The sequence below is a fragment of the Culex pipiens genome, chromosome 1 (genome assembly GCF_016801865.2).
Source record: "Culex pipiens pallens isolate TS chromosome 1, TS_CPP_V2, whole genome shotgun sequence".
NCBI classification, from domain to species: domain Eukaryota; kingdom Metazoa; phylum Arthropoda; class Insecta; order Diptera; family Culicidae; genus Culex; species Culex pipiens.
Window position 1 is genome coordinate 56568925 of NC_068937.1, and position 20963 is coordinate 56589887.

The following is a 20963-nucleotide window of genomic DNA, read 5'->3' on the forward strand; positions in this document are numbered from 1 at the left end:
CTTCAAGTTCGACGAGACTATCACAAAGTCTTCAGGCGACAATAGAATAAAGCGGACGAAGCTGATCAGCAAACTAGAAGCCGATGAAGCTTACTCCCAACGTCCTGTCTAAGATCGGACGCACCCACCTCAAACAAAAAGTCGCTGTCAGCGAAATGATCTCCCCTCTACGTACCTTCCGGTTGCTCTCCTCCATCTGCGCCTTCCACGCCTCGCATGCGTTCGTGGCCTGCATCACCTCCCAGTTCATCATTTGTGCGTTCTTGTTGGCAAGCTCCTCCCGTAGCCGGCCCATCTCGGAGGTAACGAGCGGGGACATCGAGTACGGGTGGTTTGAGTTGGAACCCTTGGCGGCGGCCGCAACCAGCGCTGCCGCAGCGGCTGCATGTTGATGTTGATGCTGATTTTGGTGCATTTGCTGCTGCTGCTGCTGCTGTTGTTGCTGTTGCTGAACGGCTTGCTGCATGTGGTTGTCAAACAGCAGGTTCGTGTTGTTGTTGCTCAGCTCGTTGTTGAGCGAGTTTAGTTCCGATATTCGACTGTGGGGGAAGAGATCAATGAAGAATCGCTCACAAGAGAAGTCCTCGGGGACTTACCTAAGTTCCGGACTAGCTGACAGACCACCATCGCCGCCGGTTAGCACCGGAGAGATGATGTGCGATTGAAAGAAGAGACTATCGGCGTTATTGTGGCCGAACGAGTTCGCCAGCTTCGGTGCCGAGCTGCTGCCAATGTGATGGGCCGTGTTGCCACCGCCGCCGAACATCGCGTCACTCATGCCGAACAGATTGGAGTGCGACGACGGGCTAAAGTTGTTGCTCAGCGAACTGCCAGGAATGTTGACCGGCGCGGATGTTCCTTGGAGGAGGCCTACAAGAAACAATTATAAAAAAAAAACCGACTTCAAACCAAACATCGAACACAACTCACCGGAGATGGAATTGGCCATCGGGGAGCCGGGGATGTTGACCGGGGCGGAGCTGCTCGCCAGCAAACCGGACGAGGCGATTCCGGCGGAAATTGAATTGTCTAAACCGTGCATCGGGTCACGTCGCGCCATATCATCTGTAAAGGGGAAAGTTAAACACTCGTCTCATTTTCCTTGGCTTCAAGTTCCAAATTGATACTCACAAACGCCACCGTCCAGGGAGGAAGCGAAATTCCTGAATGCAGAGTAACACATGCGCTTTCGTTGTTCCTTGTCCAGAGGGCCCATCGTAAGATCGTTGTCAATTGCTAAAAGCTGCATGCGAAGAAGAAAGTGAAAAGTAATTTAGTTCGACCAAAAAGTTGTGCGTATTTTATTCTGTGTTACTAGGCATTGTTACAGAGGGAATGGAATTGGAACCCGCGTCATCTAAGTTGTTCTATGTCAGTCTGTCTAGATCCGAGGGCAAACTAGAGAAGGGAGTCTGTAATCTGCCCATGTGGTTGAGACTTTTGCTGTGTTCATTTCTGTTACGAGCTTTTTAACCCTTTTATTTGAGGCTTGAGTCGAAAACAGCATCATTTCATGGAAAAAAACATTTCAGCAGCAACTTTCGACATTAGTCAGATTTTTTACAAATCAAGTATAGTTTCTAGTAGTACCTATTGCAGCTCGGAGGGCAAGCGACGAATTATGAAAGAATATCAGTTGGCTTTTCGTATGTTTCCACATTTTGCACAATACGGTGAAATGGTGAGACAATTCCTACCTCTTTTGACATCTACACTCCCATCCACCCCGTTATTCGAACTGACGAGCTAAGAATTTTACCTTGTTCTGCGAGACAACCCCTACACCTGGACTTAGCTGACGACCTTACCTCTAAGTTTGTCCGAGACCAAAATTTTCTTCTCTATCCGATGGAAGGCGTAATCAGACAAATCTCATATAAGCCATTTATGTATATGGAACCAGTTGCTCTCGAGAATATCATTTGAAATGTGCGTAAGCTATTTAAAAATTGTTGCATCGAGTTTTTTTTTAATATTTATATCTTATTTATCTCGGAGACGTTGCGTCAGATTAGAAAGCGATCCAAGACAAACATGTAGAAAATTTGACGAGCTTTCTGAAACTTTTGAAAAGTTAGACAATTTTTCGTCTAAATGTAAAAAAAATCATAAATCGATCGAAGGAATCGAAAATTCTATCGTTTTAAGATTCGTGATTTTTTTCTCACTTTGTCGCAGAGCGCGAAAAGATTCGTTCACTATTGAAATTGTTCAGAAAGTTATAACACCGCCACTCAAAACATCAACTTTTTCTTCAAGCTCTCTGGCAGCACCATCAGTTGCATGAGCATCGCGACGCCTACCTCAATCTTTTCTGCAGTGGCAGCAAGTGCTGCCAGAAGAAAGACAAGAATAGGGGAAATATGCACATTCTAATCACTCTAAGCCGTTCGACCAATTCTCATCACTTTTACGTTTTCCGCTATTAAATCAACATTTTCAGATGTTTCAACAATGGAGAGTTGCTTGCTCACTTTTATTTGAGCTATTCATTACTTTGGAACAGTCAAAAACACTTTATGAAAGCTGTAATCCATGATCAAAGTGCTGATAGGCTGATAATAGAAATAGGCTGAGAAAGGGTATAGTTCCCCTATATTGAAGTTTCCAGCGGCTGTGTAATAAATGCTATATATATTTTTTAAATAGTTGATGAATCTTTTCGCACTCTTCCGCAAAGTTGTTCCCTGGAACACGGAAAATGCCGTCAGGTTTTTGAAAAATGCAGAAATAGTTGGGGACTCAAAACTGGCAAAAACTAAAACCCAACGATTATACGGCTTACATCCCATATAGCGTAGCTTGGTTGACCGTACTCTAGATGAGCATAAGGTTGGCGCCGATAAGGAAGAAGAATGCGGGTTTAAATCCCATTAGAACTCCAAAGTCAAAGCGTCACGTCCTATCGTAACCAATCAAGCTCTTATTTTGGGATTCGGGCTCAGTACCCCTAGGAGATCATGCGCTGAAAGACTTGCTAATTTGACCCAGTTTGTTACATCTTAATATACCAGGCTGTTCTCTAGATTTTGCCAGAATTTTAACTTTCATCCATTGTTTGTTTGCCAGATTATTTACCACCAAACAAGTAAGCCTATAGTGTTGACAGTAGTTCTTTTTGAAAAATGAAGTTTTTAAAATTAAGGATTTTAGACATTTTCAGAGGTAATCAAGCTTGACCATTACTTTTACAGGTAAAAAGATACGAATTCGACAAAAAAAAACTATTTTGTGAAGTAGGTATTTTACTTTTACAGTCGGCTCTCTGGCTGTCGATCTTCTCGATATCAATATTACTCCATGTACCGATGAATTCTTCAGTCCCTTCAAACTGCATACTTCGATTGTCTTTATTCCTCGATATTTTCTCTTGCTTGAAGGATCTCTTCCTCGACAATGCACCTGAAAGTACACACAAAATATCTCGGTGTCTATTTTTAGATATCTAAATTTGAATTTGACGGTTTTTAATCACATTATTTATAAATGTTATTTGAAATCAAAATGAATACAAGGTGAAAATCGGTAAATTGAAAGGTAAATTGATCGATTTTTATGGAAAATACTTTGTCTATGTTTAATACGACAACCTTTCTAAGGTGACCAAATATAAAAGGAAATTCTTAATTTTAAATTAGAACAATTTTTGCCTTCCTCACCTCACTGAGGCAAGGCTATAAAATCACTCGAAAAATGAACTTCTTAGATATACCTCCTAGATATACCTTCACGTATACCTATCGACTCAGAATCAAATTCTGAACAAATGTCTGTGGGGATGTGTCTAGACACGATTTTTTCCACACGATTATCTCAGAACTGACTGAACCGATTTTGGCCGGATCCGCCTTATTCTGTTCGTTTTGGGGTCTCCTAAGACCCTATTAAATTTTATTTTGTTTATTAAAGTATTTGAAAAGTTATGCCAAGAAAAAGATTTTTGTAGATACAAAAAAGAGTGATTTTTTGCATAACCTCAAAAGGCCGGGTCTTTTTGTTTACGTGCGAGAGTCGCGCCCGGGGGTAGCGAAGAAGCCGCCATCTTGGAAGTTCAGAAAACAAACACTCAGAATCAGTATTATTCATAGTATATTGGTAACACGAAGTGTGTTATCCTGGTTAAACTCAAAAGTCCCATGCAAATGTGTAAAACCAAACTGAAAAATGTGTAATGCCGATTCACAGTGTACGGGCGCACTGTTTGATCGAACAAAAGAAAAAAAGCAAAAAAAGGTAAACAGAAAAATCACATTTTTCGATATGAATTTTCAGCCAATATTGGGATGGAATCTCCAAGGATATGATAGAATTTGCCATCAGCAACACAATTCACGTGTTTTTTCAGGTATTTATCGTTTGAATTGCGAGAAAATTGAAAATCAAAAACCCAAACAATGGTTTGTTATGGGCTACCATTTGACAGCTAGTGCTTTTGTTGTGGGCTCTCATTTGACAACCGTGCTAATGTCGACTGTTGTCAGTTTGCTTTGGTCGGAATAGGGTTGCCATCCCCCCGGTCGCGCCAGATGCGAAACGCCCGGTTGCCACATTGCTTCAAATGAGAGTCTGCATGTTTTCTGGCAAAGTCTGTATCAGGTATGTATTTTTTGCATAAACTTATTTTATGTAAATGTGAGGAAGGCACCACCCATCTAATGGTGGATTAAGAAACTTTTTTTTTTTAATTTTCACTTACATTATTTTGGGCTAAACATGTTTTTATTCATAATTTTAGAATGTGCGTCATAATTTTAAGCATGTATTTTCCATAAAAATCGATCAATTTACCCTTCAATATACCGATTAAAACTACGTTTTCACTAAGATTCCGCTTAAAAATTATAAATAAATTGATTAAAAACCGTCAAATTCAAATTGAGATATCTAAAAATAGACACCAATAGACACGGAGATATTTTCAGGAAATGTAGTTGAAAGTGTGTACTTTCAGGTGCATTGTTCGGTTTTGCGTCAAACTGCGCTGTTTTGAAAACATAGAAACTTGAAAATAGGCTCAAAATCACTTAAAATGGTTATAACTCCTCAATAAAGGCTCAAAACAAATTGCTGTCTTCGGCAAAGATGTGTAATTTTATGTCATAAACAACTCTTCAGAACTTAGTAGGCCGCTAAAATAATAACATTATGAGTTATCACCAAAAAAGTGCTTTTTTAGACCATTTTTGCAAAAATGGCGTATATCTCGAGTAGATTAAGAGCTACAAATTTGGCGCCTTCCACAAACATTCATGAAATTTTCTCCTCTAAAACTTTGCCCAAGACACCAAAGCCCTACAACGTCATCCAACAAAGTTAGTTTTTTGTTGACACCCTGGAAGGTCGTCACCCTGTATAACTTTAAAAGATAGCCCTTATCAAGTACAACAACTCTTCCCAAGACACCATTTGGCTAGGACGTCAAATAAAGGAGTTATCAATTTATTCCACTTAATTTTGCCATTCCGAACACTGTGCACTGTCAAATAAATTTTGAGAAAATTGTGCCATAGCTAAAAAGATGACATTTTGTGTCTTCTTAAGGAGGTATTAGACTACGACAAACAAACAAACTCGCAGAGGCAAGTTTGGCAAACTGTCAAACACGAAAAAGTGCGAGTTTGTTTGATTGTTGTAGTCTTATACCTCCTTAACCAAAATCAAGAATTTGTTTTTGTGTGAAAACTAGAATTAAAAAAATATTTTAAGTTTTTTTTTTTCTGATAAGTCCTGAGAAATCTCTACAACTTTGCCGAAGACACCAAATTGGTCAAAAAACCGTTCTCGAAGTACAGCATTTAAGATAATTTAATATGTAACCTTTTTTTTTGTATGAACAGCTGCCAACATTGTATGCATTGCAGACTTGTATAGACGATAAAATGATGCAAAATGTCTTTTTTGGTCATAGAAAAATAACATAGAAATGTCATCCAAATACATCGGGGTTTTTGACAAAACACGAAACCTAATTGCTCTCATTAAGTTTTTGAATAAATCAAAATCCCCGTTTGAATTTAAAAGCCGAAGAACCATCTCCAGGAACACTCTAACTAGATCATATTTGGGATTCATTTTCTACGTTCTATCATATAGTGCAAAGTCCATGCAAGTGAGAACAAAGCAATATTTGAGTTCTAGTTTCACTTAAGTTTCTTGTGCAAGCAAAATACAATCTTCTAGGAATGCAGACCATGGCCTCCAAGTTTTGTTGGTTCATTTTTGAATAAAGTGGAAAAAAAGTTAAATTTGTCCATAAGTCATTGTCGAATGCGTTAGATCCAAATCGTTCCCCAAATCGCGGGAGTCGAAATAATAATTTAGAAAACACAATCTCTATGGTCAGAAGGGGGGTTGGCGTAGGTCTGTTTGAAAAAACAACCGATTCGAAGATATGCAATCGAATTTGTTCCGCTAGTTTCGCTTGTTCCCCCACCTGTGCCCGCAGCTCTGGTGTAAACTCCGGAAAGTTGTTGGAGAGCAATGAGCTAGCAGCGCCACCACCGCCGTTGTTGTAAAATGTGGCCTGTAAGCTAGCGCCATTGCAATTGGCGGCCGTCACCGAACCGGCAGAAGCGCCCCCCAGGAGGCAATTATTATGCTTGTTTTGCTGTAACTGTGAACCGGGTGCTTTGTTGTGTGAATTACTATGGTTCGAGCCGAGACTGCTGGTGCTGGCCGATTCACTACTTTCGGCGCCGCTACCGTTCGTTTGCAGCAGCTGGAAGAACGAGTGAAAATTCTGCGGTTCAAGTTCAAATGGTAAAACACCTCCTCCTCCTCCTCCTCCTCCTCCTCCTAATCCTGCCTCCTGCCGTCCTGCCTCCAGATAGCTTAGAACACTCACCGCTAGTTCGTGTTTGTCCTTTTTGCTAAGCGAACCGTTGTCTGGCGGGAGGACCGACGAAATCATATCACTAAGGGCGAGCGCCTGGCTGTCCAAGTCGCGGCCGGTCAGCTCCTCCGTCAGAACGTAAGCTGTAACGAAAAACGAATTTAAGAACTTCCGGCAGACCCCCTTCTCGAAACGCCGATCAGCAAACTTACGTTCCACGTGAGCAAACGCACAAAACACCGACCGCGGACAGTAGCCGGCCTGCTGCACGTCGTTGCACTTGGTTGACTTGTAGATCTCCGGGTGGAATTGCTGCTCGGTGCGCGTGTGACAGTACTGACAGTTGTCACCGGCCTCGCAGTTGGCCGGCTCGCCCCACTCTTCGCCGTGTTTGACGTTCGGGCATGGTGTCGATCTGAGGGTGGAAGACAAGAGCGCATTAACAAACTACGCTGCCGTTGACTGCCGCAAACCACGACTCACCTGTACTTGTACTTGCGCGGGCTACGCCGCTTGTCCTTGCTGTTGTGGTACTGCGGGCAGGCGTAACCCTGGCGGCACAACCGCGGTGGCCGCTTGCACGGTTCCGTTTTGTAGTTGGCCAGCACGTAGTTTGTGTCCTGCCACTTGGGGTCCTCGTTCATCAGGTTGCGCTCCTTGTCCAGCACGTTCGGTCCATTCAGACACTCGCCGCTGGCCTCGGCCGCTTGCAGCGCTTCCAGCTCCTTGATGTCGTAGACGGGCGGGCGCTGGTCGTGGATGCCGTGGGCAAAGGCGCAGTGCTGGCCATTTTTGACGCAGTACCCGCGCGCGTCCGTATCGTGCACGCACATGCACGTCTTGTAGTAGCGCAGGTGGTAGCGACGTTCGGTGTCGCCGGCCGTGCGATGCAAGAAGGGGCAACTGAAAGTAGAGTGGAAACAACGGAAATCAAAACGTTACTTCAGGACTAGTACGAGAAAAGGTGGGACAAGTAATTCTCGACTCAACTATTACAAGTAGTGACCTAGCTAAAGTTCTGTAAAATTTACCTTTGATTGTAAAGGAGCTGAAGGTGAGGGTCACGCAAGGTGCGAAGGTCATTTCAGATGAGGCAACACAGAGGGTATTGTTTCGATTCGCGAAATTTTGAAGAAAAAAAACTGTGTTGATACTCAGTTTATTTCAAATAATCATCTTTGCGGTTATGAATTCCCACATTTAAATATTTTAGGGGTTACATACATGTAAATCGGCAAAAATGTCATGGATTGATATGTGCACACATTAAACATTTATTTCAAATAAAACGCTCCCTTAATGTGCTTTATACGTAAATCAACGAAAACTGCAATTTTTGGACCACTCTAGCACAGGGGTCACCTAAATGGCCACTGCAACTGTCATCCTAATTCGTTATTATTCGATGATATTATTTCTTTTTTGTAATTTTAGATTTTCTCTAAGAATATTTTTTAAAATTAATTGTTTTAAACAACTTTGACTAATTTAAATTTATTAATAACACAGTTTGTTACGAATTTCGTATGGAAAAGTACAAGATGGTATGTCAGAGACATATCCGCACAACATAGGCACTCCAGCCAAAGGCAATTTTTGCAGGGAAAAATAACACTTTTGTGATTTTGGCCCTAAACGGATCGTTTGTTTAAAAATTCAAAAGAACTATTGAAACAAAATTCAATATTTTTTCTAATTTTTTTTTTATCAGTACAACAAGGTTCTAAGTAAATTTGAAAAAAAATACGAATCATGCTTTAAAACTTACTTTTGGTGGCAAAAAATAAATAAATTTCAAAGAAAATCCATATCTATTGAATTTTTAACAAACTTGGAACTTTATATTTACCTAACCTCAAATTTAATTTTATTGAAATTCAAATAACTTAGTCGTTGTAATATTTTTCATTAATTTAATTTGCTCACTACTGGGCTGGAATTTTTAAGAAACACGGAAAGCACTATTGAAAAATATGTTTTTGAAAATAATAATGCATGGACATGTGGTCTACACATGTTCGCATAAATGTCTCAAATGCAAATTCAGCACGTTGGGAGACGAGTTTGAAAAAAATGTGTTATCAAAAATACGCGATCATTTAATTGCATATTCATTCAACAGAGATCCTAATAATGCTCTTATTTATGCTTTTGTGAACTTTTCATAAAAAAAACGTTACTTAATCCACCCTAATGTGGTTGAAGCCTTCCTCACATTGATAAAGTTTTATTTTTCATTTGATAAAGTTGCTAGATCTCCAATCCTTTGGACGTGTTGAAAAGGTCTTCTGGTAACCCATCACGACAGATCCGGATCAGATTATCTGAGATCTTGCCTCTGATAAGTGAAATCTAGACTCTGATAAGTGTCAAGTTAACACTTAAGTGCTCGTGACTTTTGATAGGGTTGTCAGATCTTCAATCTTTTGGGCGCGTTGGATGGGTCTTTTGATTACCCATCTACCGATGGTTCGCATGGTACATCCGAACAACGTTTTCATCAAAATATTTGAGATCCGGCCTATGAAAAGTGTATAAATAACACTTAAGTGCTTATAACTTTTGTTTGGGTTGTCAGATCTTCAATGTCTTGGACTCGTTACAAAGGTCTTTTAAATACCTTTCTAAAAATGTATAACATAACGGGTTTTCTTACAAAAACCACCATTTTTACAATCTTCCGGCCTTTTGTCAAAATCATATTTTTAGCATAACTTTTGAAGTACTTTACAAAACTCCATAATATTAACTAGGGTCTTGTGGGACCCCAAGACGGATCGAATGAGACCAGAACGGTCCAAATCGGTTCTGCCAGTCCGGAGATAATCGAGTGCATTTTTTTCGGTGCACGGACTAACATCCAGACACACGCACAGACATTTGTTCAGAATTCGATTCTGAGTCGATTGGTATACGTGAAGGTGGGTCTTAGAGGTTAAATTAAGAAGTCCATTTTCGAGTGATTTTATAGCCTTCCCCCAGTAAGGTGAGGAAGGCAAAACCGTCCTGATGTGTGATGTCCTTATATTTTAACATTTTCTTCATAGTTCATCAAAATGTTCGCATACCAGCCCGATCAAGGTTTTTCTCAATTCTAAATTAAATTTTCAAAAGGTCCTATCTGCATAATATGTTACTAATCATAACTCATAGGTTGTTTTGAAAATTTACTCTAGAATTGAATCTCAAAAGTGAATGGAATGTACGGTTTTCGGAATGAGCATTCCACAGTGTTCGGAACGGCACAATTAAGTGGAATAAATTGACAACTCTTTTATTTGACGTCCTAGCCAAATGGTGTCTTCGGAAGAAATGTTGTACTTAATAAGGGCCATTGAGATTAAAAAAAAGTGTCCACGTGGTTTGTGGATGGTCCCCACAGAATAGGAATCTATTCCAGTATCTAACCCACGTCAAAAAATGCATATTGAACATTTATGCGAACATGGGCAGAGTACTTGTTTTGAAAATATAAATCTTTAGACAAGTCTTCCCGTTTAAATAATAACTGAAAAAATCAGATCATAGCAATGTAATTACGGGTTAACCCTTTCAGGCCAGAATTTCAAAAAAAAAATATTTTTAGTTAATGATGGGAAAATTATTCTTATGACCATACACTGACAAAAATCAATTCTCGAAATCGTGAATTAAATTCACGAATGCGAGAACCACGTTTATAATGCAAATGAACTTAATTCACGATTACGAGAATTGTTTTTTTTCTGTGTACGAAAATTATAGGCTAGTTTTAGAAATGTTGATATTTGAGTCATATATGACCCATCAGGCCAGAAAAGGTAGAGGACTTAAGGTACCGTAAACTGGGGTAACTTTGATAGCCCAGGGTGACATTGATAGAAATTTGATTTGGCCACTAATTTTGATACATCCAATGTAACAGTAACATTTTAGCATATATGTTCGATAATAAGCTATCTCTTAATGCTTGCAAACTCAAAATTCTCAAAAATGTTTAGATATTAATTTGACGGGCAATTGAAAAACCTATCAAAGTCACAACGGGCTGTCAAAGTCACCCCAGTTTACGGTACTTGTTATTTTGCTTAAAATGGGAGTTTTGAAAGGTTTTTTCCCAACGAAAAAGTTTGTATGTACAATTCTCAAATTAAAATTAACTTAGATAGCTTTTATAAAAAAAATATGAAACTCTACAGTACAAAAAAAAACTTTGCAAATTTCATTGTGGTAAAAAAAACGCAATAAACAAAATACTAACTCAAACGAATCATGCAAATTCAATCGGCTTATCTTGCACACATATCGCCAAAAAATTGCGCTTCCAAAATGTCCAACACACACCGACCATTCTCTAATACGTAATCGCGTGCAGTAAACTTGAACTTGACCGAAGGCCATTCAAATGAAAAAGCGAAAAGCCTCTGCCAAAACCACCAGCACCAATACGCGGCCAGTTTGTTTGCCAAAATTGTGTGAAGAAAATGAAAACGATTGTAGGACGTGTGTTTGAATAACAGCAGCAGCACAGCGCGCAGTCGGCCCAAAACATCGGTTGTAGAAAAACAACAACGCTGTTTCGTGTGCGTCTTTTATGACGATATTCTACGCCGTTCGTTTTCGCTTTCATTTGGGCCAGGCCCCACACGACAGACCGTCGACAGTATGAGCATTAGTCAGAAGCTTAAATAGAAGGAGAGAATCCTCAACTCCACCGTAAGCAATGCATCAGCGTTGCGAATCGATCTGAATTGCTAATGCCTTTTGGAGGATTTGTGAATCTGAAATGTCCTTTGTTTATGCATGATTCATAAATATTAAATCATATTTAAAAGTATAAGCAAAATTCTCAGATCTTTGGCTGGTTAAGAATTTTGTCAAAATCCATTTAGCTGATTCTCACTATTCAAACAAATTATTTCGCAGATGTTTAACAGAAATTTGCTTGCCAACAGCTTATTAAGCGAATTGAGTCATGATTATGTTCCAGAGAGTAATACATCAACATGCAACGCACTCTTAAGTCGCAGTTTCCAAAATACATAATGCCTTTTTATGTCCAAAATTGCCTTCCGACAGGTAACCCTGATTCAATCTATCTCTTTCCCTTTAATGTTATCTTATTGCGTAGCAAAATAAAAGTTTGTTCCATCAGTCGTCAGTAAAAATCATAAACAATTTCAGTACGGCTCCGCTGCACACCAATACAAAATGCTGCAAACCGTATCTAAAACTAACACATAGAAAAAACATGTGATTTTTGTCCACTGCAAGAGTCTTCTAAAAGACGCACAGTGGTACCGGAGCCAACGAACAGTGGTTAAAAATTTATTTGAACTGATCAAATTATTCAATTCAATTAATTTTATTAGTATTTCTTATAACCTAAAAGATATTTGGAGATGCTTTCAATTATGATATTTGATTGTGCTATAGTTTAAACTTGAATAATTAAAAAATCAATCAATTTGGCAAGAGATGGAAAAATTACAAAAAAAAATCTTTGAAACGCAGATCAGCATGAGATGGAAGTGAAAGACATAAAAAACAAGTTAGAAATAAACTTCAACAACAAAAATTGCTCGTGGAAGTTAAAATATAAGCTTTCTAGCCAGAGGCACATTGTAAGACTACAATGTCTATATTTAGGATGTAACAAAATTACTTTTTTGCGGGCATTCAGGGGCTTTTCCGGTGGGTGAACAGAACCAAAATCCAAAAAAATGAGCCCGATTGGACGTAACAGGAGCTGGCGCTCAGCCTCTGAGTTTTAAATGAGATTTGAATATTTTGAGTAAGGGGATACCATTTAACTCCATCGTCGCTCTAATGTTACCATATCAGCACTTTGACGTTCAATTACAGCTCTTACGTTTTCAACTGAAATGGAGTGATAAGTATCTCAATAAGAAGTGAGCAATAGGGTGGTCCAAATCAGGGCTTCCTCGGGGCTGTCCCCTGATGTCCCTCTAAGTCCTTGAATTTTGTATGGGGAAAATCGTCAAAGTATGGAGAAAATCAACTGTTTCAGTTTTTTAACCTGTGGAAGGCGCATTAATTTCATTTTCGGAAGCTATATTTTTCAGCAAAAAACCCAAAAAAAGGTATTTTCGGGGAAGTTTTTATAAATGTAATGTAGATCTTAGTTCTGAGAATTGGTAACAATTGGATCGTTATTGCGCCTTCCACAGATTAAAAACTAAAACATTTGCTTTTCTCCATACATTTTGACGATTTTCCCATACAAACTTCAAGGACTTGAGGAAGGGGTTCCCGTGGTCAGAATGAGCTCAGATTTGAAATATAGCCTAGTAATGGGTCGATCTTTGATTTCAGAGGGTATCCCCGAGTAAGCCTGGATTTGTACAACCCTAGTGAGCAAACAAGTTTCTATCAACAGTTTCACAAAATCTGTTATTTAAATAATCTCCAATCTTCATATAATTTGGGCAGCTATCCTTACAACAATTATATTGAATATTCAAAAATCTTTTTCTTTGCAAAGGCTTATCTGATCGATTTTAGTAAAAGGTGTAATTTTGCTAGCAATAATTTTGCCTTTTTTTGTATTTCACTGCTCATACAATTAAAAAATATTTGTACAAAATAATCATTTTTTAATAAAAATCAGCTGTAGACATGTTTTAGATAACTTAACATGCCTTTTTTTCAAGCAGAAGCACGAGATTGTCAAAGTTTAATATCAAGCAAAACAATGTAAAAGAGCCTAAGCCGAAGTGTAAACAAAGAGTCTATCCTGCTCACGTCAGTTGATGTTTACATTAGAAATGAGCAGGATAGACTCTTTGTTTACACTTCGATTTCGGCCCTATTACAATGTTTTGCTAGATATTGTTGCTTATTTTTGGTCATGATTTTACGAAAGCGTTGAAAAAAAGTCAGAATCAAATTTGACTTGACCTAGGTCTAATGAAAAAATGTAAAGTAACAAGCTTTCGTTACGAATGAATTAAATGTTGCACAGCTGACCTTCAAAAGCAAAAGAGGTTTAAATTTTACGCAAACTTGTTGCGCACATGTTGAAAGCTTCTACAAACAAATTAATTCCAGTTAGACAAATACAATAATCCACGCCTATCTCAATGTGCCAACCAGAATCTGATTAGAAGAGGTGGTTTGTGTGTGCGGGGGGCGACACAACAACACACACTCGTTGCAATGTTATTGGCAGCCAGGGCTTGCTTGTGTGAGTGTGTGCGTAAAGCCAGCATTAAACATTCTCATGAATGAAGTGGCGGCGTCGACGCGCACACTCACTCTCACTTTTCGGCCACCTTGATGATGCAAACACAAAGAAAAACAACTCTCTGGCACCAAGCAGGCCAGTTCGTCGGACAAAGAATCATAAACAAAAACATAAAACCATTTTCCACCTCCCTCTCATGCCACCACCCTTCTGCCTACCCTACAAATTGTGGTTCTTGTTTGGCGATAGCGCGTGTAAAACTGCGCAAAATTACTTCATCCATCGATTTCGGTTAACGTTTTCAAAGAAGAAAAAAAAACTCAGCTTTTATTATTGCACTTCCTGCCGAAAATTCGCTAATCAGCACGGCCAAAAATACAAACTGCAAGCAATCTAAACAAAGATTATGAAATATCAAAGATTTTTTTTTTTTTCTTAACTTATTTTTATTAGGTCCTTTTAGGTGCTGTGACCAGGTTAGGACCGAGGATCAGTAAAACAATATATAATAGCAAAAAAAAAACTCCTTAAATTCCATACTTGGAGATCATGTAACTGACGAGCGTTACTTGGTCCAAGCGGGTCTTGCAGGTCTTGAACCTGACGATGTACTCGGAGAAAATCCCCCACAGCTCAGCCGAACTGTAGAGTACCTCCCCGGCTTCCTCCTTCGTGGCTCCACCGTCTCGGGTGCCACCTTGGCTGCTTCCTGCGGGTCGAGGGCGATCCTTCAATTTTCCGTCCGGAACTGCGCCCGGCAGCGGAGGGAACTCCGCCGGCGTGAACGCCGGAACTGCTGGACTCTGTTTCTCCGCCTTCCTTGCCGGCGGTTTTAGTTTCGACGCCTGCTGTCGCCGCTGGATGAAATCCGCACGCTTGGGGCAGCTGCGGTCCGTAGCTTCGTGGGCACCAGAGCAGTTGGCGCACCGCTTTGGCTGGGCTTCCTGGACTTCGCACTCGTCCGTCTTGTGGGGACCCCCACAGTTGTTGCACCTCCCCTTGAGGTGACAGTTCCTGGTTCCATGACCCAGCTGCAAGCAGTTCCTGCACTGGGTCACGTTCGGTCGCTTGTTCCGGTAGGCCTCCCACCGGATGTGAAATCTTCTCAAGCGCTTGATTTCTCTCAGCTGCTTGAGGCTGGTGTACCCCTTGGGGAACGTAACAATGTACGGGGTTTCCTCTGACGAAGCGAACTCTCCCTTTCTCTTGATGGCGTGCACTTCCACAGCATCCAGGTTTTGCGATTCCTTGAGGTTCTTCTTGACGAATTCAGGTGAAGCCGACGGAAGTCCTCGGACGACGACGCGGAGTTGCCGCTCGCTTCGTTTCTCGTGGGTGTAGAACTCCACTTTGTTCGCAATCAAGTGGGCCCGCGCGGTCTCAAAACGCTCCTCGGAGGAACACAGCAATTTGATCCCAAACGGAGTTAGCTTGTAACTTGGCTTGGTTGTGCACGGCGACATTACAGTCCTCAGCTTGGCGTAGCTCGTATTCTTTACCACCAGAGGTGGTGGTTTCTTGGCCACTGGAACCACTGGAACCGGTGGGACGCTTCCTTTCCTGGCTGGGATACCATTGTTATTGTTGTTGTTGTTCGCCGCCAGCGGGCTGAACTTGTTGTTGTTGAGAAGATTCTCCTCTGGGACATCCCCGACAACGGCTCCGTTGCTGGTCTTCCTTCGCTTCCCCGTTCCATTTACGGAACGAAACTCGTCCCCGTCGGAGGATTCTTCCACCTCCATCCGTAAGCACTGTGCCGCGCCACGAAAACAGCAGAAAAAACAACCGCTGTCTCCGGCTGTCAGACGTAAACTGGAAATATCAAAGATGGCGATGACGCGCGCGTTTTCTTCGTCATGCTGTTGCTTTACGTGCTGCACGTGCACAGCGCTACTAAAGGTGGACAATTTTCCTGATATTGATTCGGTTCATGTAACAATGTCTCTATTTGTTACGCATTCAACTTGTATCTAAAAATTATTTCAATCTTTACACTCGATATGACATTTATGACATTGTTATCCTTCTTTTAACTTTGGTCTGACTTGTATTTTTGCAGCAAGTTTAAAATTCTTAAATTGTTTTTTTTTTTCGGATCAATTTGCCTAATGGCTTTATGAAATGTTGATGGATATGGATACAATCAATGTTTACATATCGAGCTTTTTTTTTTTTTTTTTTTTTTTTGAAAAGGTCCTATTGTGTCTTATATAAGGCTTTCTAGTCAGAAATTTACCAACACATTCAAAGTATGTTTACATGACAGCTGGACGTTTGTTTGCATCAGGTTTCCTATCTCTTTCTAACAATTTTTTTTGTCTAGCGACTTCTAGCTGGTTTATTTGACTGACTGCCCGATATGTCAGCCAACATACTTCGCAGGGCTGTGACAGCTACAGCTCGATCATTGTTTGCATCAGGACACTGTGACGAGGAGTTCGTCATTTTTGAGTTAAATTATATTTTTTTCACTGGGCCTAGAAAGCCTTATGTTTATGAGGCCTAATGAAAAAATCGCAGATTATTGTTTATAGGACCTCATAAAAAAAAGTAAAGGTTTGTTCACTTCCTATTAAGCTGCTGCCTATTTCTATCCCGTTGAAAACACTTTTTAGAAGCTGTAACCGAACGTCAAAGTGCTGATGAGTCATCATTAGGCGCCTGATGGAAATACATGCTCTTCCCTTAGTTTGGTGTTAAGTTCTCACTGAATAGTTTCCGTTCCCAATACACAATGAATTACAAAAAAAAACACAATCCAATTTGAATCACTCATAATTCTGCCCACATTCCACCACCCTCCTGGCCCACTGTGCTCGCACTTACACCTGTAGTAAATACACACTGTCACAACACCACCAACACATGCGCGCACCTCGCAGTAATTTTGCCACGCACACAAACACTCACGCACGATCCGACGTAAAACAACGCGCGGGGCGGCTATTATGCAAGGCAACAAAAGCGAGAGAGCGCGCACCAGAGGTGTAAAAAACAAAAATATTTTGATCGCTGCGTCCCGCTCTCGCACACGACCACCAGATGCACGCTGTCACATACAATCATCAACGCACGTACACACACAGATCGCGTTGTGGTGATGGCATTTTGTTCTTCATGGCCCTCTCGGATCTCTGTTGGCCGCCTCGCGCTTCCAGCACCCATGATGGTGGGATAAAGGACAGAGTGAGACGGGGAGCGGAGAGGAGAAAGAACTTTTTTTCGCTCACTTCCAGCGCAAGCAAATACGCAAAAAAAACCTTTGAAAAATCTGGCCCCGCGGATACTTACTCATCTCCGTCCGGGCAGATTCCGGTCGTTTCGTCGTACTTGGTGCAATAGTTGTCCGCACTGTAGTTGAACGAACCGTCGCGTCTACGCACTGGCCGACGGCGTCGCTGATTCATAAAGTGCCAATTGAAACAGATGAAGGGTCGGTGCTGGTTGCATTTATGCTGCAGAAACGACGGACACTGTTCCACACGAAATTCCTTCAGGTATCTGCAACGAAAACTGCACATTTATACATCTCCGGACGCGCCTCAACCCGAGCTACAAGTTGGGACCACTTTTGGACCGCAAAACCGCTACTTACGTGTAATGATTTGGCTTTTCTGTTTGGGTGCTCAGCAGCCCTCCTTTCGGGTCTGACGACGCCATTTTATGGTTTGTTTATTCAAGCTTCGCTGCAAAGTCGCTGCGAGGGCGCTGCGGGCGCGTTTGTTTTGATCAAAAGTCTGATCTAGCGTCTGACAGCGTCTGTTTGCTGCAGTCGGGACACAATTTTCTTGCAGTTTCCGCCGTTTCAACGCCCAAGATGATGAGGTGAAAACGAAAGGTGAACCCAAAGCCCGGTCCACTTTAAAAAGTGTACACTCAAACCCCGATGGTTTGACACCAACTGTTGTCAAACTAACGGGGTCACTTTTTAGTATGGCATCCCTTTTACACGGAGTTCACACCTAGGTTCACACACACTACTGATCGCAAGACTGAACGTTTGTTTTGATAGTGTGCTTGAGCGCCGTGTAAAAAGTGACAGTTAGTCACTTTTTAGTTTGACTTTGACCAACCAACGGGGTACAAACTAAAAAAGTGTCAAACGAAAAAGTGACCAACCACCGGAGGTTGAGTGTACTCATATCAAGCAAAACAATGTAAAAGGACCGAAGCCGAAGTGTAAACAAAGAGCCTATCCTGCTCGTTCCTAATGTAAACATCAACTGACGCGAGCAGGATAGGCTCTTTGTTTACACTTCGGCTTCGGCCCTTTTACATTGTTTTGCTTGATATTCATATTATAAAAGACAATAGCTTATAGGACCTTTTCAAAAAACACTCTGAAAAAAAAACATTAACATATATATGTTTATAGGACCTATTAAAAAAAAAAAACTCTGGATTTGTTCTGTTACGTCAATACATACTATGATAATAATTACTAAGTATGTATCTTTTGTAGTAGGGGAAAGTGGGGCAAGTGTAACAAGCTAAGGAAATGCTCGTTATAACCCATCAAAAACGTTAAAAATCTGTCGGATTTTTTATAATCATCTTATTCCAGGTCTTGACTAAGACTTTGACAGAACGAGTTTTTAAAAATCATGTTTTTTAATCTAAAAAAATGATTTTAAAAATTTTGATTTTCCGTACGTTCTACTCAACTAGTGGGGCAAGACGAACGGCATGAAGAGCAATGCATGAAACAATGTGTTAATTTGGTAACAATTGAACTGTTATCACTTAGATACAGAAATTAGATTAGAATGTATTTGAAACAATTTTGAAACGTTTCTCTCATTTTTAAAATAAATAATAATATTTTGCAAAAAATTAGATCGTTTTTACGAAAAAAAAAAAATTATTGCTTTGATGAAAAAAAGGAAATTTTCATAATATCACTGTATTTAGCATGGACTCTATTTTATTCCATACTCAAAATCCATATGGTACATTTGCCCTACCTGAACAAGATTTTTTAAAAGCTCTCAACGAAAAAAAAACCAAAAGTTTAAATCATACTTTATAATAGGTGCAAGTCATTTGTAGGGCACTACTGATCTAGGAAAAATAGCAGTTTGATAAAATGAACCTTAAAACGAACCCTAAGCCTTATTTGTACTTTCCAAATATTATAAGAAAACAAAGGTTTTGAAAAAAAAACTTTATTAAATCTATGCCCCGTGGCGTTTACGTCGTTTTGGCAGGCCCCCTTTCCGCTAGCAACAATTCCTCATACTGGAAATAATCAAAAATTGTAAAAAATACGGCCGTACGAGCGATTGTTCCTCTTGCCCCACCATCCCCAACTAAAGTAGGGGAAATATACCCATTTTAATCACTTTTAGTCGTTCGGCAAATTTTCTTCACTTTTGCCATTTTCTGCTATTAAATCAACATTTTCAGATGTATTTATCAACAATGGAGAGTTGCTTGCTCACTTTTATTTCTAGATTAAATTTTAAAAAGGTCCTATCTGCATAGGAAATCCTTAAGAAACCCATGTCTTGAAAATTTAATCTAGATTTGAGCTATTTATTACTTTGGAACAGGCTTGCCACACGTACAGATATTCTGGGCACAGACCAAACACTAAAACTAATTATTTTTACAATTAACATACATTTGAGTAGTTTTTGTAAACTACACTAAAAAGATAAACATTTTTTGCATCTTTTTGCTTGTTCAGTTTTTGATAAAAATATTTTTCTTTAAAGTTATACTTGATTGAGTGTTTGGTCTGTGCCCAGAATATCTGTACATGTGGCAAGCCTGCTTTGGAACAGTCAAAACCGAGGTCAAAACACTTTATGAAAGCTGTAATTCATGATCAAAGTGCTGATAGACCGATAATAGAAATAGGCTGAAAAGGGTATGGTTCCCCTAGATGGTGTGACAAATCGAGCTGACACTCAAAAATTTTTTAATGTTGATAATCCATGATTTGAACCAACTTCACCACAGAAGTTCCACAGCTGCCCGCAGAGGGACGTCAAGATCGTCATCGGAGATATGGACGCCCACAAGGAAAGCGAGAAGATGTAAACCGTCATGAACAGCAACGGCCAGCGGTGCATCAATATCGCAGCTTCCTACGCTATAGTGGTACGAAGCACGTTTTCCCCCGGGCAGAAATCCACAAAGCTTGGACATCACCTAACCAACGAACGAAAACACAAATCGACGGCTGATTTTTCTCGGAAACACGGAATATCCGCACGTATCGAGGTGCGAATATCCACTGCCGTTTAACACTGAGCGGCTGCAAGACACGGCTGTCTTCGAGCAGCAGATGGAAGCGAGCCTACCAAGCCAACAGCGAAAAAAACAGGAAACAGCGCTGGTTCGATGAGGAGTGCCAGCTGCTACTCGACGAGAAGAACGCAGCTTATGCGGTGAAGCTAATAGCCGAGGAGAACGTAGCGCGATACAAACAATCGCTGAAACAGCAGAAAACGGTCTTCAAGTTAAAGAAGCGCTGGCTAGAGGATCGTGATAATGCAACAGGACAATCCAACTACTTACGGACGACATTGATACAATAGCGAGAGACCTAAAGACGGTGAAAAGGGTTGAAACCGGCTCGACGCAAGACGGATTGGATTGGCCATGAATACGACGCAAACAAAGTACATGGGAGGGTGGCTCGAAGGGCATTGCCCCCCCCCCAAGACTCACCCCCTTTAGCTATGGATGGCGATGTGCTGGGGGAGGTGAGCGAGTTCGTGTACTACTGATCACTGGTAACGGCCGGCAACGACACCAGCCTAGAGATCCACATTCGTATCCACTCTACGAATCGCGCCTTTGGATTATGGATAACCTTGACATCTGATTGAGTGCAACCCGACACGAAGCTAACCCTGTACAAGACATTGATTAGACCGGTTGCCCTCTTATTTGGCAGTTCAGCAATACTTAAAATAGTGATTCTTAACATTATTG

At 40.6% G+C, this 20963-nt stretch overlaps 1 protein-coding gene across 4 annotated transcripts in view; it reads right to left on the reverse strand.

The window, feature by feature from the left end:
* Window positions 1-17922, reverse strand: part of LOC120426459 (RING finger protein unkempt-like) — a 31535-nt gene extending 13613 nt beyond the window's left edge. For 2 of the 4 annotated variants that reach the window (XR_008212040.1, XM_039591221.2), the window contains exons 1-9: window positions 17614-17922; window positions 17310-17519; window positions 7316-7735; window positions 7045-7247; window positions 6434-6975; window positions 1132-1243; window positions 931-1065; window positions 597-870; window positions 176-539 (exon numbers count right to left, since the gene is read on the reverse strand). Coding sequence is in view for 3 of the 4 variants with exons in the window: in XM_039591221.2 (XP_039447155.1) it covers window positions 176-539; window positions 597-870; window positions 931-1065; window positions 1132-1243; window positions 6434-6975; window positions 7045-7247; window positions 7316-7735; window positions 17310-17519; window positions 17614-17678 (2325 nt within the window). In the remaining variant the exon portion in view is untranslated. Of the gene's footprint in view, window positions 1-175; window positions 540-596; window positions 871-930; window positions 1066-1131; window positions 1244-6433; window positions 6976-7044; window positions 7248-7315; window positions 7736-17309; window positions 17532-17613 lie in introns of all 4 variants that reach the window. The other 2 variants (XM_039591222.2, XM_039591223.2) reach the window with 2 other exon arrangements.
* Window positions 17923-20963: the final 3041 nt, after the last annotated feature.